This window comes from Oreochromis niloticus, linkage group LG20 (genome assembly GCF_001858045.2).
Source record: "Oreochromis niloticus isolate F11D_XX linkage group LG20, O_niloticus_UMD_NMBU, whole genome shotgun sequence".
Classification (NCBI taxonomy): domain Eukaryota; kingdom Metazoa; phylum Chordata; class Actinopteri; order Cichliformes; family Cichlidae; genus Oreochromis; species Oreochromis niloticus.
The window spans coordinates 19,317,169-19,343,393 of NC_031984.2; the positions used below are offsets into that span (position 1 = coordinate 19,317,169).

At 40.0% G+C, this 26,225-nt stretch overlaps 1 protein-coding gene and 1 long non-coding RNA gene across 5 annotated transcripts; one reads left to right on the top strand and one right to left on the bottom strand.

Moving 5' to 3' along the window:
* Positions 1-543: 543 nt before the first annotated feature.
* Positions 544-17,527, bottom strand: LOC102077509 (uncharacterized). 4 transcript variants are annotated; one of them, XR_270253.4, is made up of 4 exons: positions 16,738-17,527; positions 15,554-15,643; positions 6,291-6,467; positions 544-4,082 (listed from the first exon to the last, which is right to left on the bottom strand). It is a non-coding gene; the product is annotated as an uncharacterized LOC102077509 (long non-coding RNA). The 4 variants fall into 4 exon arrangements; XR_002057671.2 differs by lacking the exon at positions 544-4,082 and adding an exon at positions 4,125-4,402; XR_001224688.3 differs by lacking the exon at positions 544-4,082 and adding an exon at positions 4,409-6,083.
* On the top strand, positions 13,111-26,225 carry calcoco1a (calcium binding and coiled-coil domain 1a). The gene is made up of 15 exons (XM_005478043.4): positions 13,111-13,317; positions 14,415-14,575; positions 14,666-14,768; positions 17,538-17,740; positions 17,914-18,126; positions 18,349-18,497; positions 18,590-18,659; positions 18,762-18,917; positions 19,300-19,554; positions 20,601-20,726; positions 20,933-21,028; positions 21,760-21,847; positions 22,026-22,273; positions 22,552-22,643; positions 24,222-26,225. Exons 2-15 carry the CDS (start codon positions 14,444-14,446, stop codon positions 24,247-24,249), a joined length of 1,959 nt encoding a protein of 652 aa, XP_005478100.1. The 5' UTR covers positions 13,111-13,317; positions 14,415-14,443; the 3' UTR covers positions 24,250-26,225.

A 26,225-nucleotide genomic window follows, 5' to 3' on the forward strand; every position in this document is an offset into this window, starting at 1 on the left:
GCAAATAAGTCTTGGTCAAAAAATGTAAACGGTAATGGAAATCTAAGTGAATTATTCTTCTGTGTTTTGATGAGATAAGCAGGAAGCAATTGAAATAAAGAAGGAGGGAAGCGTGAGATCATCTTTGGTTCTAGTTTACCTTGCAATGTCTCATTTATGCACTCTACACAAAAAAGACTACGCAATGTAACAGAATAAACAATAATATGGACCTACAATTACAGTATACTGTTCAGCACTTTATGCAGCAGCAATCAATAGATAACTAACATTAATTAAATATAGTGTTTGAAATAAACCCTAAAAGCTACCTCACAAGGAACATTTTCTCCTTGCATTTAATCACCAGCATTGACAGAGAGACTGCTGTGATTATGAAATCCACAGCAGTAACCAAACCTGTCAGAGAATGCAGCAGCAAAGGCATAGCATACACGTTTAATTTATATTATTACTCCTACAGCATTATGATTTCTATCAAATAAAGATAACATAATCAAATGAAATTCATTATAGGAATTCAATTTTGAGACTTCGGTTGATTATTAAGATGTCCTTGGCTCTAAGAAACAAAAGACCTAAGGGTCAGCAATAAATCAATGCAGACCTTGTTTCCCCTAGGCTATTGAGCCACTTGGGGTGTAAAACACTCAAAGGCAATGAGCACTTGAAAGTCTGGAGCTACGGACACATTCTGCCCACCAATTATCCTGTCTGCGTGCCTTCTAAACACTGCATACCAGATATGTTTGGGCCTCTTCGGCCAGTTATGGAGACACAGATGCTAATGACACCATATTTTCTGAACTGCATAGACAGAGGGCCTCTGGCCATCACTTCTAAAACACATGCCACACAGCCTGCACCACCCACACCACACAGACATGTTATTGATGACCACTGACAGCTCTCCTCTTCACTCGACTCAGGGTGGCTGCCATAGGCAACAAAGCAGTAAATACAACTTGTCAAGGTAACAAAACTTACTGATAACTGCTTATCACTTACACTTGTTAGTGAGGATGAAAACCATATTAAGACTTGTTCATTTAACTGATGCAATTTCTCTAGCACTGGTAACCTTGCACTGTTTAAAACTTTGTGCTTCTTTCTTTTTTTTAGGGTGCTGACCAGTAAGGCACTAACTGACAAGCACCTGTCACATGGATTGATGTGCCCAGCTGGTGAGCAAGAGGCGGGATGAGAGACAGAGCAGAAGGAAAATTGCACACAAAGTCTCATTGTCAAGATAAGAGGGATGTGGCTGAGACTTAAGCAGAAGGTTTGAAGGTGATAGACAGTGGAAGGGAGGGTGGATTGGAGAAGGGATGAAGGAAAAGGTGACAGGAAGTGATAGTACCTTAGATATTTTCAAGGTGACTCAGCATGACAGATCATTCCTAAGGGTTTACTACTGCAAAGAGAAATAGACAGACAGAGACAGAGAGAGAGAAAGAGAGGGAGAGGGAAAGAAGGAGAGAGAGAATTTCAAGGTGCAAGAGCTCTTTGCAGATGTCCAAATACATAGTAAATCACTCCGAGGACCTGAGGGTACTCAAATGCTTTTTGACTGAATCTGTCTCCCAGCCCAGCGGCTCCAGAATGACTAAAACATTAACAGAAGTCTTCATGGTAGCAGCAGTAGCTCGCCCATCCCCCACTTGCAACTGCACAATCCCAGGACTGTGCAAACATAAAGCCAAACCAAAATGGCCTCTGTTCAGATGTTGTCCAAATGCATGTTTTGTTTGAAACCAGGGGAATACTCAACCTGGAAGACAAGCTTGTACACAAACTATCTATTTAGCTGTGTGTCCCCATTCCCATGAGTCATTGCCCTGGTATTTGAGTAGAGAGGTCTGTGTGTCGAGTTACAGGTGTTCTTTTTAACACGGCTACTCCAAAAAGAAAAAGAAGAAGAAGAAAAAAAGGTTTATGGCTTTTTTTTTCTATGGAGGCCTAAGGAAACAGCAGCAACATTGGGCTTAAAAACCAAGTTTAGACCTAGGATGTAATCACATGTATAGCACAATAACAAATAAGGTTAAACAGGCTACTATGTAATGGTGCATCTGCAAATTTTTCAGCAAGAACACTTCCTGACATTTCATAAGCCTAACAGCAGAAACGCTGATGAGTAGACAAATTAATTCTGAATGAAAACATAGCAATAGCAATATTTTATTTTAATATGTTCTATAGTAAACATACAATGAGGAATTACAATAAATATAAATAATAAGAAAAAATGAAAAGTACTTCCAAACTAAATCATAAGTGGTCTGGAATCATTACTTGATTTTACTTTTTTGGTCAAAAATAAAGGGAAAACACTGAATGCTCAAGAAGAGGTTTAGTGCAAAACCATTATTCAGAAATGCAGTAACATTAATGTATCTATTCTTATTGCTCATAAATGGCTGAGTAGGAAAATGAGTGGTAGTGAAATGAATAAAATTCTTTTAACAGTTTTATTGGTACAAAATTACAGCTCTCGAACTTAACTTCATTGAACTGTAGCTGGCAAGCTTACTTATGAGAATGAATAAATGTTCTTGTTATGTATGCTGTAACTTGTTGAACGTTTGAACATAAATTTGTTGTAATGCACATGTAATATCATCACTACACTACTGCATCCTCACATTGTCTCCTTTGACCTTCAAATAGAGAAAATGACAGATATAATTAATTCTAATAAAGAGAACATGAATAGGTAATATAAACCACAGTGTCTATAATTAAATAGGCTTTACAAAATTATATCCATAATTCAAGTCAAAAACATATAACAGCAATAATATGAAGAAGTTTTCATATTTATTTAAATACCTTCAGACTAAGAAACAGAAACAGCAATATTACCACAAAAGAGGGAGTGAAGCTCTGCAAAGGCAGGGCTGCATGTGGCTCTCTGCTGCCTTGATGCGTGTGCTTGCCTGCCCCCTGGCAGATACAGCTGTCACTGCAGTAACATGTCAGCAGGAAGAAAAACCACTCCCTAAAACAGTGTATTCCACAAAAAGGTACTGTGCTCACCCACACCCACCCGGCCATTAATGCCATCAACATTATTTGGGGGACCATGTCAGGACTAATCATCTAAGGATTCAGGAGTGATAGAAAGAAACATACCGTCTGAAACTTGCAGAAGTTTTTCTTTGAATATAGCAATCAGAGGAATGCGACTCTGAATAAAAACCATATGACGCATAATGGAATTCAGAGCACTGCAAAAATGGAAAATCTTAAGTGGAGACCAGATCTTGTCAGTTTACGTTTCACAAGTTTTACATTAGGACTCACTCTAGCCTAGATACACGTAAATTAAACCAATAATACATTCCTAGTCTCTGACTTTGTTTATTAATACATGGAAGTAATCTACTGCCATCCAGCTGACATTAGAGTCTTTTGTGTTCAAAGTAGGATGTCTGGAAATGTCTAAATGTCAAAACCTATAACTGCTAGTGCTGATGCAAAAACTACACATGAACAGAAAAAAGGTTCAAATCTGTCCTGGGGATCGGTGTTTTAACGATGCATGGAAAAAGGCAGGCTCACAGCTTTAGCAGCAACACCATGAGATATCTGAATGCACAATCTTGAGTTGAAAAAAAAGTCAATAAAATGCCTAGCTAATACAAGGCAAAGCCTTAGACACACATAATGCAAGACAACACTGCTCACAAAGTTAGTTCTTTTCAAATCACACTCACAGCATGGAAAAACTTAAACACAGTTGGACAGTATTTCTATGTGACAGCGCCTTTTAAACAAAGTCTGCATGTTCACGGGTACACTAGCTGTAATGCAGTAAGGTTAGATGTGTTGTTAAACTACCCTCTGTCACAAACAGATGCTGTGTGACTAAACTGCAGAATAGCCCACGTAAAGAGATGATGTGGAAATGGGTACTGCATTACAGTACCTCAGCCTAACTAAAGGTGGCAGCACAGCACCTGACACAAGAGTTGGATAACTGCTCACCATCAGTACATCTTTAATGTCTGAGCATAAACCACCAGAACCACAAAGATCCACCCTGTAGATGATCAGCGACTTTGGTGAAGAAGTCTTTTCTGAAAATATAAAAAAACTTTACAAACAAATCCAGACAACAACAATAAGCTCTTTATACATAATATGTAGAGTCTGTACAGTAGTTCATGCTCATAATTAATACAATGTGAAAAATAAAATTACAACTTCCACTTCTTAGGTAGTGGTCCATGCACAGCAACACCTTCCCGTGATATATGGTCACAGGGCAGGACATACCGAAGGGGCCACTGCAGATGAACATGCTTCACTGCATTCATTTCACAATGCTTAAAGTCAGCTCAGTACAGAATGACATCACTCATCCAAGACCACTGGAGCAGAACCAAAGCCTGTAGGGCTATTCAAATTAATTAACAAATGACCTTAGATTACAGGGGGAGTCACAGATCACACAATGGAGACATTTATCAATTCAGTAGGCATGGATACTCTCAGAGGATGCCTTTATATTACTTCTACGCACTAAAGGCACGTACTCCTTCATACTGGTGCAAATAAGACACATTCTTTAATATATATAGTTTAATAAAGAAGCTATAGGATATTGCATAATTTGCTTTTGGATTGCTACCATTTCAATAAAGACCTGGCTTATAGTAGAATGCCTCAGCATATAAAAGCATCACTGGTTGTTTTTCTATTTGGAAAAAATCCCCAATAAAGAAGCAACCAGGAATCCCGTCACAGTGCTGTCTGATAAAATGTGAAATAAGCTGCAGACAAGATGGCATTTTCTTTTATTTCAAGAACAGACTATATCGGAACCATCTCAGAGAGACAGGTCAATTTCGAGGTTTACTAATACAGTCCCATGGACAGGAGATAAATCCCTGCTAGGCAACAAAAAGCAGATCAATAAAGAAAGCATGTAAACAAACCACAGTGTAAATGAAGCTGAGACAGATAGAGAATGGGGAAGTGAGAGTAACCAACAGTGCTTCGAATAAAGAACATCGCCAGGGACTGAAAGAAGAATAAAGGGCGGAAAGCCAGGGGGACCGTCAGGGTGGGAGTGCAAATGAGAAGAAGAAGATGCACAGCCTTGAGGTACAGAAAGAAACAGAGAAAGAGGCAGAGCACGAGTGTGGGGATGGGGGAAGTGAGAAATTGAGGGAGAGGGAAAAAAACGGTAGTGTAGAAGTGATTTATGGTAGTTGTATAATTTTCTACAACGCTGCCCCCACACCAATGCACCCCCTCCCCCCTTGCTACGGCTCTTCTTGCCTCCTCCATATCCCACCCTCCCACTAGGGTGTGCTCCTCCTCACTGTCACAGCGAGGAACAGTCCCTGACCACACCAGCCAGTGATTAAGATTCTGCAGTGATGCGACTGCAGCACTTCGCAAATGGAAGACTGGACATAATTTCCCTAAAATGCTGTTTTTTATCACCTATTTCCCCTTCATCAGCTTGCCGCACACGATTGATAGCTGATGGCACCTCTGACAACTTAACGTTTTTATGGCTAGATTTATGGGCTATCTGCTCCTCTCCTTTTACAGCTCAAACTCTGTAAAAATGCTTATTTCTCAGATAAGGAGAGGGAGGGTGTGTGTCTATGTGTTTGGAATGGTATCACACCCAGCTAAATGTATGTATGAGAGAGAAGGGCCCTCTCACTGCATTGCAGTCGAGATCTGTGCTAGGCTTCCAGCACTTTATGGCTACTCTGAGACTGAAATTACCTCTGCATAGCACCATGGATTAAATAATATGTCTCACTTCTTAGACACAACTAGAACTCTGATCACCTCATTAGCAGCAAACATTTGCTGTCATCCTCCTTCAAGGAAATAATAAACACTTGAGCACAAATAGAAACTCTTCTGGAGTCCAACGATATGCGTATTCATACAGACAATTTGCCCACAGATACAGGCCTATAATCATTTCATTTATTGTTTTAACAGGAGGCAAAATTGACAGTATTGCAAAAGATTAACAATAACAAACACAGACACACACGTTAATTCTCTCTACCTTTATATAAAGAGACAGAGTGTCTGCATCAAAATACCTGGTGCACATGTAAAAAAAAAAAAAAAGTGTTAAATCCAATTCCTTGGGTCAGGTTGCAACAGGATTAAGTTAGGTTAACTTTGAACAGTAGGAGAAGAAACCCTTGTTGAGTACTTGTGTGAATGTATTTGCACATGCAGACGGATTGTAAGGGTCTTAAGTGTACTGGGGGTTGGGGGGGAAGAGAGGTGGCAGCTGGACTTACTGGGGTGCAGTGGACGTGTGGCCGCTGCAGGTTCTCCACCCTCCCTGGATTTACAGCCAGTAAGGGCTCCCAGTTAGCCTTCTCCTCTCCTCACTGATGAGCCTGGCAGATCCCAGACAGACGCCCCAGGGGACTGGACGGTGACAAGCAATGGGGGAGGGAAGCACACAGGGCGATCTGGAGGGAAGGATAGAGAGAGAAAGGAAGAGAGAGAGAAAACCAGTTTGATGAGATCAGTGATTCATAGACACCCAGGAGGACATACCCTGGAATGGGGTAATACCACACATGTTTTAACTGGGCTGGCCCATAATTCATTAGGGTTACCAAGGCTACAAGGAGCACCTTAGGAGATAGGCCTCAGAAATAATCTCTGCATGTTGCTGGATGCAGCCCATATAGAGTGAAGATTAACATTCACAGCTCACCCTTACTGGAGAGGACCAATCGTGATGATTTCTGCATATTTCCACATCAAGTCACAGGTTACTCTGCAGCTAAGGGTGTTAGTGGAATTTTTATGACATGAAATATGTAACTGGAAAAGGCACAGATTTAGTGATCTTAAATTCCGCCATCTTCCCATGCTATAATTCCAGTATGCCCCCAACCTCTTCCAGATAAAAAGAAATATGCAAGTTTGCAAATACCACTGTGTTTTGTGCTTCATTGACAGCACAAAGCACAGTGCTCACAACAAGTTAACACTTGGTTAACCTTTGATTTTAGTGTGATTTTGAGTGTATGTCTGTAAAAATGTTCACCATGAATATTTCATTCAGATGTCCATCTTAAGTGTTCCCTTAATTTTATGAGCAGTACAATAATAACTGTACACCAGGAGTAACAAGCTGGACCTTGACAGCAAAACGAAAACAATAACCTAACACACTATAATCTCTGTTGATTAAGGTCTTCTAAGAAAGCTGCCACTTTTATATAGACCCTATGCAGCCTATGTCTTCATCATCACATTTCATCTAAAATACAAAATTATTTGCTTGGATCTCAGCACAGAGTAACTCTGGTTAACAAACAAATGAATCCTGAATATGGAAATGCTGCAAACAATATAAAACAATATGCTCTAAAAAATTTAATTGCACATACAAAGAATTTACAGGATTTGCTTAACACATTACTATCATTTTTTAAACTACTCAATATTTGGAAAAAAATGCAATTGTTGTCTTTTATTGTGATTTTCTCTGCTGTATCCATTTTATTCTTGCTAAAAAAAAATCCTCAGTCTCAAACTATTTACACAAAGGTTATTTAGAGATGTATAGATGAATAAAAGTTTGTAACACATTATAGTGAATCTGTATATGTACCAAAAGTAAACATTACAATTTGTCACCTGAGTATGAGTGCAAGACACTGGTCTCTGCCAGTAGCCACTAAAACCATAGTTTTTAATGTAGCTCAAAACAGTCTTGAGTCCTCACTGAAAAGCTTAAATGCTTTAATTACTCCATGTAATTGTTATCACTCCCTCTGTTTTGAGTTTTATAAGGTTTCAGTGAACAGGTGAGGTTGGATTGTGACCAATCATGTTTAAATTCAAGCCATTTCTGTATTTAAATTATTTTGGTTCCTCATTTCCAGGGGATGGTGGTCCTGAACAAGTCATTATGCATTTACTCAGCACCTGGGAGGTCCTGCATGACTGTATTGCATTGTGGTTTATGATAACCTGATTTCCTAACATGGCCCAAGTCTATTGACATCATACTATAAATTCTGCAATAATATAAAGACAAATGCTGGACTACCAGGTAAAAGAACTATGACCTCAGCGCAGTAAGAACTCTTTATCATTTAAAAAAAAATTTAATAGAGGCCTATTAATCACATAATGCAAAACATTGGTCTCTTCTAAAAGGCCACAAACTGTGTTATTCATTGAAAAATGGTCTCTTTCTGATTAAGCAATCATAATGCAAGCACTGGATGCCCAGATTTCATAAATCACTTCAAACATGTGTGGCATTTGATTAGACCCCATTAGTAATGAGTAACAGTATGTGTATGACGTGCATGTCGGGAGGCACATGCATATGTCTCTTCTCACATTTTCCATGGTCTGCTCTTTAGGATGTTCCTCATTAGTGTGAATATTAATGCAACCAGAAAGGGGGGAAGAGGCAAAGAAAAATGTAAAAGGAATTTGGAAGAGCTTTTTAAAGGGGCCATTTCATCAGAATCGTTATTTTTTTGCGGTTCTCTGAAGGCTCGTAACTGGCGATCTATGAAGAGAGACGTGCCGCAGTGGGGCTTAATTTAAAACCAGAAAGGTCACTGCACCAGGAAAGGTCCTCAGCTCAGCCAAAAATATAAAATGAGGAGGAGAAAAAGAAAGCAGTGGGGGAGGAAGAGTGGGCCAAGAAAAAGAGCAAAATGAAAGGAGATTAGAGAATGCCGACAGGGAAGGGGGGAACCCAAGCAGGAGGAAACATGTTCAAATAATTTGGAAAGAGTGTCATGGAAGGAAGGACAAAAACTCTAAAGTACTGAGGAAGGAGAAAACTGAGAGGATAATGAACGGAATTGCAATTGAACTGGAACAAGTTTTTGTTTACTTTAATGGTGTTTTTGCAAGTGATTTGTTATAATTGTGCACAATTTGAGGGAAAAGTACTGCATCAACACACAGTGAAGGACTGCCAATCTGTCCAACAATCTGTGTTGGCAGAAACAACCCTCCCCAAGCCTTTGCTGAATTAGGCTCTCCATGCTTTGGACTTGACCAGAGTACTAATGGTCAGATGGGAAATTAGCTTTGGCATATGCAACTCAGCAAAAAAATAGGTGCAACTCTGAAAACCGTGTCTCCAGTTCAGTCTGTCTACGTGAGATGCTGTATCTTGATCTGGCCAAGAGATGCATGTCATGTGTTGGACTCTGCCTTGTTAACAATAATAAACCACTAAAGTGTCCCTCCCCCCAACACACAGGGCATTCCACAAACTAAGATTCTGGTCTTCAATCACTTCTTTATCTATCAGCTCACTTTAATTGTCCACTGGGTTTTTGACTGCACCACATTACATAAAAGCACAGTGGGGCCTCATGGCAGTAGCACGTCAGCCTATGATGTAAAGCCTCGCGGTTTGCACAGATAAGACGAGTTCAATTTTAATGTTGCTAGCACACCGAGACGCACCAGGCTCACTTGTAAAACAGAATGCCCCCTTCGCTTGTAAACGCAGCAGCCCAAGAGGAGGAAAGAGATGGGGGTTGGGAACACTGAGGTGGGGCTGAATTAAAACGACGAGAGGTATTCCACTTGTCCAACTCCAGCAATCCATCCAATGGATCAATTTTTTTTCTCTCTCAAATTCCCAATCCACTCACCATCCCTTTTAAAAACTAATACCCAATTCCAATCACAGCTGCAGTAAAGCATATCTTGTAAAAGGTCATAGTGTGACCTCCGAGTTCTCTAAATTGGATGCTGGTTGGCCCACTTTTCTTTGAAATACCGCACAGCCTAATATAAAAGTGCCCTGTGCACATTCACATTACCAGTGGGACCTGCATCCAGCACATCAGTAGGTGTTCACATTGATGTGAAGTGTCACAGCACAGAGAATTTTACAAGATATTGGATGTTTTTGTTGAGGGAAACGCGAACCAGAACCTAAACATAAACTACAACATGGGGGCCCAGGAATTATCTGGGATAGGTGTATCTGCGTGTGCATGTGTGCTTGCCATAGGCAACATACCGGCATATAGTGGAGCATCTCTCTGCAGCCAGCCAAGGGAACTGATCAGATGGACGATCAAACACTAATCATTCCCTCACGGCCCATACCGAGTAAAGCTGTCATTAATTTTGCGGAATTACATCAAATCTGAGACATTCTTTATGTGGCCCACGGCCTGCAGACAGTTATACGACAGGGACTGCTGCGCTAAGCAGATGGGGCAGCTTGGCCGTGCATACTAAATACCACTGTCCCCCATTTCTCTACCTCCACCCTCCCAACACTCTACCCTCCTTCTAGGCACTCTGCTTCCGCTCTTCTTTCTTTGTTTTCTACCTTGTAATGCCTTTCTTTGACTATATCTTAAAACAAGCAAACATCACTACAAAACACAGTAACTACCATTATTAAAGTCAAAACTGCCCGTATAGTTTTAAATAATACCCAGCCAGAAAAAAAAAAAATGCCGCCAACTTATATTCTCGGTTTTATTCCCACGCAAGACACGTTACCCATTAACTTAGTATGATGAGAAAATAAATTGTTTACTGACATAAATCTTTAATGTTTGTCTCTTGGATCTTGACAACTCTAACAATTTGCTTGGCTATACACAACAGAAGGTCATAATCCCATTTGAGGTTTCCTTGGCAACTGATTACTGCTGAAGGCTAGTTGCAATTTATGACTAGTGACACATACCTGCCATTCCCTTTGAATGAGACATGTGGTAAGCTATATTCAGACAAACCACCTCAGGTAATAAAACTGCAGTAGCACTCAGGGGCTATACCATTTTCTAGCATTGAGAGAAATTCCAAGCCAAGCTGCTAGAAATCAGCAGATGACAGGGATTAAATTTGTGTGGAGTACTTCCACAACAGATAAATAAACAACATGTTGAAAGTTTTGTGCCAGAACACTATTTTTTCCCCCAACCTAACGCCTCGAAGTGTGAATGTTAGCTATCTCCTTCCAAAAAACAAAAAAGAGCTGTAAATTCACACGGTCAGCATAACTGCATGTGTGCGCAAGTTTGCAGGGTAGAGGTGGGATGTTATGATAGGCAGAGGAGCCATAACAGCAGGCAGCCAGGTCAAGATCAAGCAGTTTCATGGACAATCCACTTTAAGTCTAGTCTCTATTATGGTGAAGCCTTCACATTCCTACTGCACAACCGTCTTCTAATTTTACACAACAATGACGCTTCAAAGTCAAGGCTATGTGAAATCAGACACAACACTATCATAAAATAAAGTAAAATAAAATAAAATAAAATAAAATAAAATAAAATAAAATAAAATAAAATAAAAAATACAGTGGCACAAAGCCAGTAGAAATAAGCATATAGGATTAATTCATAAACAATACTTATGCTAGTATTTTTGGTATATCTGATTTTTCTGTGTTCCAGGGAACTCGTGATTTTAAAAAATGGCAAAAGCAAGACATCCACACTGAATTATGTTGATGAATACAACAGAAGAAATCTTTTTTTTAAATAATACCTAAGCCTAAAGACGCATGTAAACAGTGGCTACTGAATAAGCCAGTCATCACAGTAGAACCTATTTAATTATCCCACTGTGAGAGCGAGCCACTATTTCCATCACCACTTTGCTCACACAGGCTCAGCACACTATTAATCCACTTAAACACAATTTATAGGGTCTCAGCATTGACTGTCCGTCGGCATAAAATTACATGAAGCATCCTTATAGTGTCGTCAACAGACTAAATTAGCCAAACTGGACTTACTAATTGAGGAGGAGTAAAGTATTGTGTGACTGGAGTGTCTCATCAATGAGCAGAGATAAATAGGCTGGCTATGGGCAATGAGGTAACATCAATAACTATAATAATACAGGCTGAGCATTATTTAACTTGTGGTTGTGGAGGACTAATAACCTTTAATAGAGAATGCTAACTTTTAATTTCCATTTCTGTTAAATAGGTTTTTGTTATTGATGGCTTTTTGCAGTTAAAGACTTCTTTGCCATTTTAACTCTAATTTAAATTTAAATCATTTAATATAATCAGTTCAACTAAAACCAGTATTTTAATGTTTTTTTTAATTAAAAATATCAAAATAACACATTGTGAACCCAGATAGACAATACTACTACTGTAGCCTTGAGACATATCTGCACAGCCATATTTGCATTTCTCTTCTGATATATCTGCAAAATGAAATCTATGAATTAAGGCAAAGCTAGAGATGGTGAACCCAGGCTTTGTTTTTAAAATTTGCAGCATAGAGAGACAGTGTATCCCCCTTTATCTTGTATCTAATAGTGAAAGGACAAAAAGGCTGTGATATATTTTCATTGTGGGCTTAAAAGACCGCACTGTCTGCTTAGACTTGCATGTTTAATTTTGGTTTTCAAGATGGTATACTGCCATCTGCTGCCCGGCACTGTAACCTCGTCATGCGCTCTATTTGTCCTCATGTTTGAAGACGTTGTGGGATATCAGGCTTATCCTAAAGAAATTGCCAAATTGGGGCGCTTCCAAAATGCAGGATCACTGGATTATTTTGGAAAATGTTTTTGGCTAAAATCCGAATTCCCCTCCATTAAATCTGGAACGTGGGCTGACGTCAGAGGATCTGCTGTGGTTCCTGATTTACCTCATCAAAGTACAGATGATACATGAAGTGGAAAAGGCTCCCGTGGGACACTGATTTAAAACTAAAATAAATAGGCAAAAACTATACAACCTGTAATACTTTACCATCAAATTAAATAACCGTCATATTGCGAAGTCTACCAACTGTATGGAAAATAATGCGCAGATTTGTTTACAGCGCAATATAGCAAATATTTATGAACTCGAACAATCACTACACATAAAAACATCCGTTTTCATTATTACATCCGCTACGTGTGTCTTCCTCTCATCGCAAATAACACACACTCTTTCCATTGGTGAATGAGCAGGACAGCCGCGGTTTGGCAGATATCCGATGCGAAAAACAACGGCGGCCGATGAGACGCGTCAGATTACATTCAGCGGATCTGTTAGTCTACTGTGACCCTGGGGGTTGTAGTTTAAAAAGGGGTATCTCGGCGTAGTTTCAGCTACGTTGTGAACAACAGCTCCCATAATTCCACGGTGCAGAAGAAGCTGTCGTGCTTGTGTTTTGCTTTGGCTTTTTTGTTGTTATTTCGCGTTGTTGGTCCAGCTGAGCTCCGTGAGGAAAGCGAGTCTGCATCGGCCGTGTTTTTTCGTGGGTTTCTTGAGGACTGTCAGTCCAGTACCTCGCACATAGAGGGCTCCTTTAGATCGTCTGCAGAGGGCTGAGGACCGTAAAGGTAACAAAGACATCAGAAACGGGTCGAGATAATGTGCGCAGATCTCTTTTGGTAGTTAACAAAGCCCTGCATTGTCTCTTATTATTTGCATTCCCATCAAATTAACAAATATAACTAACGTGCACGGATTCAGGTCTTTCCGTAGTGGCTGTGATTGTTTGTTTGTCATCTTAAAGCTTTCATCGACGGGCATGACACACTGTTTTCTTGACATGTGCTACTGTTGGGCCTTAAGCCTCGTGCCATGTAAAACGAGTCCACGGAAAAGCTATTTTGATCACTGGTGCATTGTTTTACGCACTGTCTGTATTTTATCTTGTCCGTATTTACATGAGAAACTATTCGTACCTTATGTAGGTTTTGGGTGTTTCACAAAAAATAGAAAACTTTTATCATCTGTGATTATTGACTGTACCACAGGGGATAAATACAAAGTACAGAAGAGTCAAAGTTAATCCAAGTTTAAAGAACATGCTTGTTGTAAATCCTCATTGGGTTTATTGTGCGCTTGCTTTATTTTTGTTCCTTTTGAAAATCTCATCATACTTGTCTCTACTGCTCTATTAAAATGTATATTTACCATGTGTTTCACCTTGTTTGTGTAACAGTGTACCATCACATCATAAATGTTGCCTATACCATAGTTATTACGCCACACACAAAAATAATGCTTTCTGTAGGCAAGCAGTGTGGTTAACTGCAGGGATACCACAAGTTCGTGGGAAGTAACCACTAGTGGAATCTGAGCCCATATACTGCATGCCTACACGTGACGCTGTATAATAGCAAATGATTTTGAAGATGACTGAAATAGCCCCCGGTGACAACCTGTGTAACGTGTCGTGTTGCCTGAAGACCATGCTGTCACTGAGGATTAGTTCTGCATCGGTGCTGTTTCCTTAAGTGTGCACTCAGTCTAGATCTTACACTGAACAAAAATATTCACACACTTGGGGCCTCTTGTTTGTTCAGCAGTGACCACCTCTTACCTATATCCCAGAAATAGCTGTGTAATGTAATGTGTAATGTAACTGTGCATGTTGGTTTGTAGGTTGATTTTGGGTTTGTTTTTTTTTTCCTTCTTTTCTTTCTTGTAGGTGCAATAGAGCATTTGTTTTGTGTTGCCATGGATAAGGATTGGCAGGTGGAGTTTAGAAACGTGGGCTGCAGCTACTTTCCTGAGAGCAGAGTCGACTGCCACTACACGCTGAGCTCACGGCACATATGGGCCAGTAATGATTGGATAGGGCTCTTCAAGGTATTGCTATTCTGATGAATTTCTCGAAAAGCAACTAAATAAATAATATCCAACTTAAAGTTAACACTGTGCACACATTTTCTTCTTCAGGAGGGATGGACATCAGTAAAGGACTACCACACCTTTGTATGGGCGCTAGCCCCGGCTGACTACCAAGAGGGCACAGATGTCAACTGCTGTGTTCAGTTTCAGGGTATTCATACATTTGTTTTCTAACTGTGTTTACTTCCCATAGTCACACAGGATCTGTACTAGATCAGCACATAAAACCTTCAGCAGGAGATTGATGCCTCTGTAAAATGAATTGCTCTGTTATTTACAAAATGCTAGCGAATCACATACTGAGTGGAAGCAAATGTTTATTTCTATCTTAAAATAATTCTTCAGCAGAAAAAAGGGGGAAAAATCCTGTGCACAAGACAAATATCTAACTTAGCTTGGTTTCTAACAGAGACACTCTCTGTCATGGTTTGAATTCATTTCTTTAGTAAGCAGGAGGTTGAGTAATGAGGATGACAAAGACAATGGCCCAAAGGCTGCTCTGCTGACTGCTGCTGCTCACTGGAGAATACAGTGTTCACTTTGTCCTGTGTGTCAGGGGCAGCTGATAAGCCTGATTGAGGGTGAGGGGCACGTGTACAGCAGGTGTGGCATTGACCCCTGGTAAAGTGATTTATCGCTAACTTAAACATACTGTCAATGTCATTCTTCAGTACAGAGAAAGGAAACTAAAGAAAGTACTGATGGTTCCTTATCAGCAGCAATGCAGTGATTTAAAAAGAAGGTCGCCTCTTCTGTGACCTTAGCCGGTGCTCGAAGTTGAAATACAGCTCATAAACTTTACCGTATGTCATTCCCTCTGTCTGTTTTCTATCTTGGCCCTTTACTGTAGCTGTATTGTGAAACAGTAATTCTAAGTAAATCACTCCAAACATGAAGCAATGGTCTGTGTGAGATAATGATATTAGATCAGCTTACTTTATAGGCTGGAAGGAGTCACAGACTAAGGCTGACTGCTTTGTGGTCAGTGTGGGAGGCAGGAGGTGTATCCTCATCAGTTCCAGTATGCTTGGTTAAAGGTGCATGAAAAGGAAACAGAATCAGGAGTTTGGTGATAGTGAAAGTCTTAAAGTTATGCAAGTAGCACAGCTGGTCTGAAAAGCAGTTATTTTGCTCTCAAAATTTGTAAGCCTTCAACTTTATGAGAGACATTCTTATGCCAAACAGTGATTGCTGATGTGTTTTTATGACTAATATCTTTGCTTATATTGGTAGATAGGCTGTAGTCAACAGGATTTATGAAGTGGTTACGTACAAAATAAAGAAATGACCTGTTCTGCAAGTGTCTTTTAACTCAGCATTATCGTACCCACTCTGTGCTCTACATTTTAATCAATCCAGTCCTTTTGGGCCACTTAAAATATCTTTATAGATCTGTTATGTTATATTTGTTGCAATTTCTCCTGCCCTCTTGGCCAGCTCTCTTTTGAAGAAGACATTTTTACTGTCAACGATAGTTTTTACATCGATTCATAAAGGATATATAAAAGTCACTTTGCCAAAAACTGATTGTAGCTTCTACTTTGTGACAGGAATTTTCTTTCTGGCACAAAATGACTTGATATCGTTCGTGAGAGATACGTTTGACAGATTATAGGCCAGCAAGTCATTTACAGCGGTTTAAATACCAGGAAAACACTTTCTTGGCAGGAAAGCTGAAAGCATAGACCGCGTCATTAACAGGATGTTTGTTGATTTGATACTAGATTAATTTCTGTGGTTTCAACAGGACATAGCAGCATAGCACAAACAATGCAGGCGACTGCAAAGCTATTTTATAATTTGTTATGTAAACACGTGTTGCTTAATAAGCGTTTAGCTTGCTGGAGCTAGCTGTTTTTGACACTACAGGAAAAAAGCAGAACATGCAAAGTTGTTTAACTTCTGTTACGCTGAAGATGTATACAACAAACAAATATTGAAATGGCGCAGAGAAGCTCAACTCGCAGAGCACTTCGAGTTTTACATGAAAAAAAGCACCAAACTGCCCCGAGAGTCACTTAAAACACTCCTTTAAGACTTTGGCCAGCTTAGCTAACCAAAGACGCTCTGCTATTTCAGGTACTCTGCGGTGTTTTACAAATGATAAAACAAGAACTCACTCAAGGATGAATAGACGCTCACAGACCTCAGCTCCTGGGACACAAGTTACATACAAGACGTCATCGTTTTGTCGCTCACCTGCGGTGAATGGCCGCACTGCTGCCACTAGTGGCCAGACGCTGTATTGCAACATTGTTTGTGAACCTGGTGTTAGTGAATTGTAGTGTTATCAGACAGTTAATAAATGTTTTAGTTTAGCAGTGGGCTTATTCCAAGTTTGCAAAGCTAGGCCATTTTAGACTGCAGTAAGACAGATGACAAATTAAAGGGCATTACAGCGAGTAGTTTTTACTTGAATTTGTCACCCGTCTGTGTATTTTTAGTTGTCACAGTAGGGGAGGAGCAGGTCAAAGTAATGTTTTCCTAGTTCCATTAAGTTTCCTATTTCATGGCAGTAAAACAGAATGTGCAAAAGGGGGACCTCCCCTAAGTGGAATACGGCCATTATTCATACACTTTCCCTACTTTGACAAGTCAAAATGTTTGCTGTAAAATGGGTCTGTGAAATTGATTTTTTAAGGCAAACACTTCATCTTAACCAGCAATATAATACAAATAAATGTATTACACTCATAGTTTATATTTACCAGAACATTAATTGAAATTGTGATTAGATATTCCAAAATTATAGGTATGTAATTTAGACTGACTAAAAGTCCAACTAACCAACAAAGGAGTATAATGGGAAGTAGGGTCTAAATTAAAGCATGGCTACTTTGGAAAGCAATTATTCTTCTCTGCAGATTGTAATATAACCTTTTGCTTTCCCCCCCCCTTTTTTTTTAAATCACTATTTTAGCTTCCTACCTACCCAAGCCCAGCTCCCAGGAGTATGAGTTCGTATATATTGATGCTAAAGGGAAGGTGTGCTCTCGCAGCTCTAAATTCACTTTTTGTGCACCAAAGCCACTTGAGGATCTGGTGACCCTTGAGGAAGACTCACATGGAGAGGAGGCAGGCACAGATATGCTGCTGGTAGTCCCCAGGGCTGAGCTGCTGCAGGTGAGTGGATAAGATACTGCATGGGAGAGTGTGTTTTCAGTTTTGCAAAATTAACGAGTGCTTATAAAACACATCTGCTGGGGGGGTGGGAATCAATACTCTTGTTTACTGCAGTTACACAAAGACGAGCACACAATCATGCTGCTTGCTTCCTCTGTTCTCTTTCTTGTTAGAATCGACTGCAGGAATGTCTGCGAGAGCGCGCTGAGCTGTTGCAGGTGCAGGAGGCGGTTAAAGAGCAAAGAGAGAAAGAGAAGGAGGAGTACAAGCGAGCGAGAGAGGCCTGGGACAGAAGACGCAAAGAGCTGGAGGGTGATATCGCCAGGCTTCAGAAAGAGCTGAAACAAACTCTAGAGAAGCTTGATGAGCTGGAGAAGAAGCAGAAGGTGATGTATGAAGCTTATGCAAATGATTGGCACAGTCATTTGATTAGAACCGATGTGCCTGCTTCCATTTCCCTGCAGCAGTGCCCTCATTCTCAGATAAAGTGTTTCTGCTTAAATAACGTCCCTGTGTGTTAAGTGTAAAAAATGTAAGCAAGAGAAATTTAAGAAATTGCCTGAGTTATTATATTAACACAAAAATTAAACACGCCTCTGGTCTGTTAGGAGGAAAAGGCATTAGGAGAATCACTAGCCCAGGAGAAAATTGCTTTAATGGATGCCAGGGAGGCAAGTGAAGCACGAATCCGAGAGCTAGAGGACGACATCAAAAGCCTGGCACAGAGAGCTGTGGAAAAAGAGACAGAGTTAGAGAGGTTTGACATGGTTTTCTCATTTGTCCTTCTTTTACTTTTATGTGGGTCTTGTGAATAGTTTTGATTGTCTATAACAAACTCTGTATGTGCAGAATTAAGGAAAGAGCCAGGAGGGCGGGAGCTCTGAGAAAAGATGAGGAGAGTGAAAGAAGGAGCCTGCAGGTGCACAGTTAAAAACATACCTTGTAACATACTAAAACATGGTCCTTTTGTCCCCCCCAACATCTCAGTTTTCCCATCTTTTGCTTTTTTTTTTTTCCTTAGACTAAGCTGGAACAAACAGAAAGTGAGCTCAAAAGCCTGTCAAAGGAGTTCCAGGGCCTGAGGAACTCCCTCGCCCAAAGAGACACCAGTGTCCTGCAGCTTCAAAACACCATCACCACCCTCACCCAGAAACTCACCACAGCCCACAGGAAAGAGGTCAGATCATTTTTGGAAACCAAAGGACTGATTAATGAATGATTTAGCGGTTGAAACTGGACCAGGATCCTCACTCAGAGGATGTAAAAATAGGATTTTTGTTTGTTTGTTTGTTTGTTTGTTTTCAACTCGACTCTTTTTAAATGTGTTACAAGTATTTGGACATAAAATCCGAATTGATTTTTGAGGGGAAAGTGATCCCTGCTACTTTATTTGGAGCATGTTTTTTGTATTTTAACTAAGCAATTATGTTTTAAAAGAAATACAAACAAACAACAAATACCATTTCAAATTCACTCTTAAATATTTCTGGCAATATACAGAAAATCACCTAAAGTATGAGATGAGTAACCAATGTGGTTTCTTGCTCCTTTATGTACAGGCGGAAAATGAGGCATCTCTGAAAGAAATGCGTAGCCTGCGTGAGCGGCTGCACATGAGCGAACGAGCTGCTGAGGGCTTGAAGAGTGATCTAAGCTCTATGGTTACCCAGAGGGATCAGGGGCAAGCTGAACTGCATCAGGCTCGCCTTCAGGCCGCTCAGCTCACCCTTCAGCTCGCAGATTCCAGTCTGGCCCTGAGGGAGGGAAGAGCCCACTGGGCCCAGGAGAGGCAGAATATGCAGCGCTCCGCTGAGGTACTGCATCGCTGTAGAGGAAAATGTAGAATGTCACTGATAAATGCCACAAGGTTTCAAAGTGAAATATTCCCACAGCATTAATAACAGCTGTATGCAACATAATAAAAGAAGAAAAAACAGTTATTAAATCCTTAAAGAGAAATCAGAAAAGGGAGATTTCTATCAATATTAGCAGGTGCAACATTATGTTGATATGAAGGTGCAAGGAATACATGTATAGAATATTTTTTAATAGGGAAAGGATAGCAATATATTGCTATTATACATCTGAACAGTTTGTTTTATTTTTGATAAAAATGGGTCAAGTATGTCACGCCCAGTAGACCTGATTTTATTTTTACAAGTCTTCGTTTTGGTTCAGAGTTGTTGTGGGGGGTTTCTCTCATCTCTTTTAGTATGTGTGTATTTTTAATATTTTGTATATGTAACATTTGATGTATGAAGCGGATATTAATAATAATGAGAAAAAGAACAAAATGTTCTATAGTTCTCAAAATGGGCTCATATGGCTGGCACACTAAAAGTATTGGGTCACATCTCTGACTCTTTGAATTCAGGTGTGTTCAATCCCTTCGCCAGATGTGTATTACATGAAGTACCCATTCTGAAGAGCTTAAATTGAGCATGGTACCGTAATATGATGCCACCATTGCAATGAGTCAGTTTGTGAAATTTCTTCCCTCCTAGATATTCCTCAATCAACTGTAAGTGGTGTTATTGGAAAGTGGAAGCATTTAGGAACTACAGCAACTCAGCCATGAAGTGGCAGGGCATGTAAAGCTGCAGAGAGCAGGGGCCCCAACACTATTCTGGCTTAATAACTCCAGAGTTTCTAACTCCCTTAATATCATCATTGAAACTGCACCAGGAGCTTCATGGCACAGCTTTGCATGGCTGAGCAGCTTCTGTAGGTGTAGTGTTTAGGTGGTGTGACATTGAGTCTATATTTTAATCCATAACCCAAAGATCTAAGTGGCAGAGGCAAATAAATTATATATGAAGTAAATGCAGTAAGTAGTAGTATCTTTGTGTCACCCTCATAGAAAGACCATGAGCGTTTGGAGAAACTCAGCCAAGAGATGCAGGCGATGGAGGAGATGCTGCAAGAGGAAAGGATGGAGAGAGTGAAGCTGGAGGTTGAGCTTGGAAGGGAAAAAGACTGTAACCGGGTGAGAGAAGCTGCTTCATATACATCATAGCCTGCTTTGTATCTGTGTTTGAACTGGCAAAAACAAGGTCAAACTCAGTATGAGCGTCATTTAGATGTTGGCAAAAAATACCCTGTTTACTTCTAGAACATCACACAAAAGTCAAAGTGTCTTTCAAGTGGTTCTAATATACCCTACCCTGCTGTTTTCTGAAATCTGGCTTGCAGGTTCAGCTGAGCGAAACCCGTAGGGAGCTTCAGGAGCTAAAGGCCAGCCTGAGGGTTGCCCAAAAAGAGAAGGAGCAGCTGCTCGCAGAGAAACAGGTTAGAAACATTGCCTGGCACGGTGGATGATTTGAATCAATACTGACAGAAACTATTTTTAAAAAGCGGCGAATGATAAACTCTGGGTGGGTAGTGTACTTATTTAACACTGTGCGTGTGTTTTGTCGCAGTTAAAGACTTTGTACCATTATCAGCTGCTGAGGTCTCATGGTTTAGTTTTTAAATGTAAATCTAGTTTAGTGTGTGACTATAAAGACTGGGCACACCCCTGCAATTTTTTCTAAAATCTTTGTATTAATAATGAGCACATATCCTTACTGATATAACAACAGTAATACTCTTATTGTGAATGCCCCTGCTGTTGGGAATCATCTCCCTGTGGTTGTCCTCTTGTTATTGTGCAATATAATTTGTTTACAGTGCAATATAAATCGGTGGATTTCAGGGCAGTCGGTGCTGTTGTTGTTAAAGTGCCTGCAGAGTTTTGTTGGCTAACTATCATCACATTTTCAATCGAAAGGCAGAAGTAAATATTGAAATTTTTATAAATTACTGTCCAGCCTAATTATAACTCCGGCCATATCTGAGTACAACAGCCAATGTGTGGCACATGAGAAACCAAGGAAGGACTCATTGTACTGTGATAACATTTATATAAAGGCAAATGTTTCCGTTGTGTTTTAACAATGCAATAATGTTATGTAGTGCTAGTTTGAAGAGGTCAGACAGTTTGAGGGTTATAAGGGTGATGACTGCATTTTTCACCACAGGAGTTGATGGAGTACATCTGTCAGCTGGAGCAGAAGATGGGAACAGTGGCTAGCGCCAAGTGGAGCTTGGCCCCAGTTGCCTCTACAGGTGAATTGAGCTACACATCAATCTACTGTATGCCCTGCAGATGTGAACAATAAAAGTGTTAACTATCATTCAAGAGCCACACTAAATATTGTTCAGATTGGCCTGTGTTGTGGACGACAAGAGCAGCGCTCTGAGGAAAAGTGACCACTATTTCTTAGCCAATGTTTCTGTCTGGCAGGCCGTCCTGACAGTGTGTTATCTGACTCGGAGGATGAGAACCCAGAGGCTTTGCAGATTCTCCACCCACCGAGGCCCCTGGCACACTACAGCCTATGCGAGCAGGGCCAGCCTGACTCCTTGCTCCTTGCCACCCCTCCTCTCTCCCCCAGGGAGGTGAGCAGGAGGGAAGTGGTCATCAACCAGCCGGCACCACTCTCCCTTCCACACCAGGCCACCACTGACACTCTGGCACACAGCTCTGATTCGGTGAGACATGCTAGCTGAGCCATGCACCATAATTATGTGTGATATTGAAAATGAGCTATGCCTTCATGCTGATAGCCATGCACACCAGTTAAACACGGGCAGTGGGTCGTTTGATATAGACATTATCTCCTAGTACCAATTAGGCTGCTAGTGTGCAAGTTATTGGATGGTAATAGCTGCTGGATAGATATGTGTTAAGTGTCATCCTGTGTGTGTGTGTGTGTGTGTGTGTGTGTGTGTGTGTGTGTGTGTGTGTGTGTGTGTTTTACTGTATTAAGGAGGAGGAATGCGATCCACGTGAGTGTAGAAGGAACAGCTCTGGAGAGGAAACGGCTCTTTTGTTGCCCGACCCCATGGATACTTTTCTCAGGTACAGCTTTCCACTATAAATACGTACCATTATATGTTTATACATGTAAAACTTACTCTTTATACCCATTACTGTAAAGCATCAATGGAGTAATACTCTTTTTCTTTTCTTTTTTTTTAACCAACATTAAAGTATAAACTGTATGTATTTACAGGAAATTGGGTTAAAATGTTAAAAGCTAACGTTATCCCTTTGATTTGGATCAGCGTTAGGATAGGGTACTGTAGGATAGTATAGATCATAGAATACATTGCATTGTTAAAAAGTCACCAGTGTTTTTTACCAGTGAAAGCGAGACAAAGTGTACAATATATAAAGAAGCAAAGATTTGTGATTATTTTTCTTCTTCACTTGTTGTCTTTTAAACACCTCAGATTCATTCACCTCTTAGGTTAGAAATCATTGGATGAAAATACCTTAATTCACAAACAATACCTCCATATTGACAAGTACCATGCTATTTTCAGATTATTGCATTAGTAGTAACAATCTATTAATATCATATCTAATAATATATCAGTGATGAGGGCCATGCTAATGCAGACATAGTACTTATATTTTGCTTATATGTGTAGTAGGGGACAGTTTTGAACAAAGGAATTTTACTCAAGCATATTTGTTCTTCAACCGCTTCCTTTTACTATTACAAGGAAGTATTTAATGTCGCAGATGATATAACAGTTTCATAAACTGCTGGTGTTATAGCCTCTAAAAGTCAGAAATAACTTCTTGTCGGCACTCAAAATACACTGAAGGATATTCTCAATAAAGGGTGTGGGATTGCTAAACACGTGAGGGATTGCAACAAATTGTGCACAGGTGAAGATTTAAGGTTCAAAAAAGATTTGCATTGCTGACTGCATATGGAAATGAAAATTTCTCTGAGGCAAAACAAGCCACCAGATATCACCCCGTCATGCTGGCTGGTTTTAAACCTTAGCATCGTCTCTATATTTTATGAGCTCATGACTTGATTTGTGTGTACAGTCTTAGTCGGCAAAGTAATTAAAGAACAAAGCCGCTATAAAAATGCAGTGGGGTAAAAAGTATCGTATTTCTCCCTGGAATGTAGAAAAGTATCTCAAAACTGGGGAGTGAATTAATGTACGTATGCCTGAGTAAATGTACTCCGTTACTTTCCTTCACTGGCTTCTCGCAGAAATGGTTTGATGCGTGCACAATGAATTCAAAGGTATCTAATGCACACAGACATGTGCAACTACTTATTTATGATGGCACGGTGTATATGACTCGAAGATGGAAGTTTTGAATATGTGGTCGTAAAAGAAGTTGAGTCAGGGTGAAGCGAGGGAGGCTGTTTGAGACACATTCAGGGCATGGGAGGGGCGAGATGGGAGGACAAGGGGACAGACAAGTTGACAGCAAGCTGTAGCAATGATTTACCTGAGGGGTGTACCGCAGTCACGGGCCAATTTTCAGCATCATTAAGGCTCTCGCTCTCCCACTCACCCACTCCTTTCGTCTCGCCTGCTCTTTCAACCAGAATGTGTGTTTCTTTCCATATTTAACACACGCACACACACACATTCTTTCTCTCTCCTTTGTTTCTTCCTCCAGTGGTTCAGCTGACACCTCGCTCTGGTAACCAGTGGACACCTACCCACAGCAAGTGATCAAAAAGGGAAAGAGGGACCTTGTTGTTTCCGCATTACTTCCTATAACAAGCACAAATACAGCTTATGCTCTATACACAGACAAAATTTTAATATGCAATTATGTTGTTTCTGCCATAAACCTTGTTTTTTGTCCTTTTAGATTGCTGTGTTTTTACCCTGACTGTTTTTGCCAGCGGTGGCAGGTCAACACAATGTTTATGACCGAAATAAGAGTGGTGCACAGTTTGAAGCAGCAGGCTTTTAGACATGGGCTCTGGCATTTGAGAGTTTGCAGGCTGTAGCAGAATGATTTCTGTTGAATCATGGCTATGTCGAGAGCTTTACGATGGATGTTATGTCGTTTTTATGGCATTTGTGATTAGGAGTCATGACAGGCACTGTAATTATGATGTTTTGTGCAGGCCCAGCTCCGCTGGAAATCATAGCAAAATTCTCTTCCAGCATTAAATTCTCCACAGCAGCTTCGAACACTTTTCATGGCGGCATAAAGTAATGATACAGCATCATGCTAAATTATATTGCAGTAATGTAGGTCTATGACATCATATTTCTCCTCCATTTACTCAGAACTAAGATTTGATTTGCACTTTCTTGTATGCATTAGCAGGTGATTGTTGTCATGCAGATGCAGTTAAGGTGATTTAGGGATGCCGACGCTTAGGACGAGCTTTTGAAATAGAAAGCTTATTCAACAGATTGTGCTTCAGGTCTATTTAGATAGAGACAACATGCAACTTTCTACTTGAGTAACTTCACATAATCGTTATTATAAAATTAATGTTCATTAGCTTTACACGGCAAAGCTGCAATTTTTATTTATTAATGAACCTGGGTTTATTGAAATTCACTAGCTGCTCATTTGGGATATTTAGCATCAGCCTTTATTACAGCTAGATTGCACAGAAATCATTGTGATGCAGTTCTAAATTTGTGCCTAAAATAATGAAGTAGAATCATCTTTATAGATCCTGACATCAGAATCATGGTGTTGATACTTTCCCCCAGCCCTATGGTAATATACTGCCTAATAAAAGAAATGCTGCCTACGTTTTAATCAATACTATATGCATTTTTCATGATTTTCTATTTATAATTAATTTGAGTTATGCTGCAATTAAACTATATTCAGGTTTAGTTTGAAACAGGTGTACAGTTTTCACAGTTTGTGCAATGTGTAACAAAATTTTCCATGCTTGGCTAAGAGAATTTACTAGATACCTTGATGCTTGATTTTATCTGCTGTATTTGCACCCTATTTTTACTAGAGAAGAGTTTTTAGATGAAAAGTTGATATTGATACTCACCAATATGCCATCTGTGTCCTTCATCATTGTTATCATAACCATTACCCACGTGTGTTGTGTTTACTCACGTTTTATCTCTCTTTTCTATTTTTACTTTATGTTTTCAAATACTCTAATGGGTTGTTTTAAGGTTATGTTGTTGCAAGGTATTGGTGCTAATGGAAGGGAGTGATGCCAACATCGTATGGTAAAGGTAGATGTAAAAAAAAATACATATGGAAGGAACTGATCCTAATGTTTAAGTTTATTAAATTAGGAGTGAAAGAAGTAAACGTCTTTCCGACGCCTCATTTACCTTGTGTTACACTACATATGTGGATGGTTGGAAGGTTTTAAGGAGCCCTGTGTTCTTTCCCAGAAGATGGCACACTAAACGTATTCTCAGTAGTCCTTGTTTGTAGTTGTAATCTGACTTTATGTCTCAAGGAAGTTATCTTTTTGTTGTTCCACTGAGAGCTCCAGTACGAGTGCTCCTCATCAGGACACTGTCTCACACCGCAATAAAACTCCAGTGGTTACGGTTTGTTTTGAACTTCTGTGTGTGAAGGTTATCCCACATGTACACTGTGTATTTTCTTACCAGTCATGTAATGGGGGTTTGGGTGGGGTTCTGCATAATAAAAAGGTTTATGTATCCATTA

Bases quoted from the DNA above. Each gene is read 5' to 3' on its own strand.
- calcoco1a (XM_005478043.4), top strand. From the start codon at position 14,444: ATGGATAAGGATTGGCAGGTGGAGTTTAGAAACGTGGGCTGCAGCTAC. The intron at 21,848-22,025 runs GTGAATTGAGCT...TCTGTCTGGCAG, and splicing joins GGCCCCAGTTGCCTCTACAG to GCCGTCCTGACAGTGTGTTA. The intron at 22,644-24,221 runs GTACAGCTTTCC...TTCTTCCTCCAG, and splicing joins CCCATGGATACTTTTCTCAG to TGGTTCAGCTGACACCTCGC.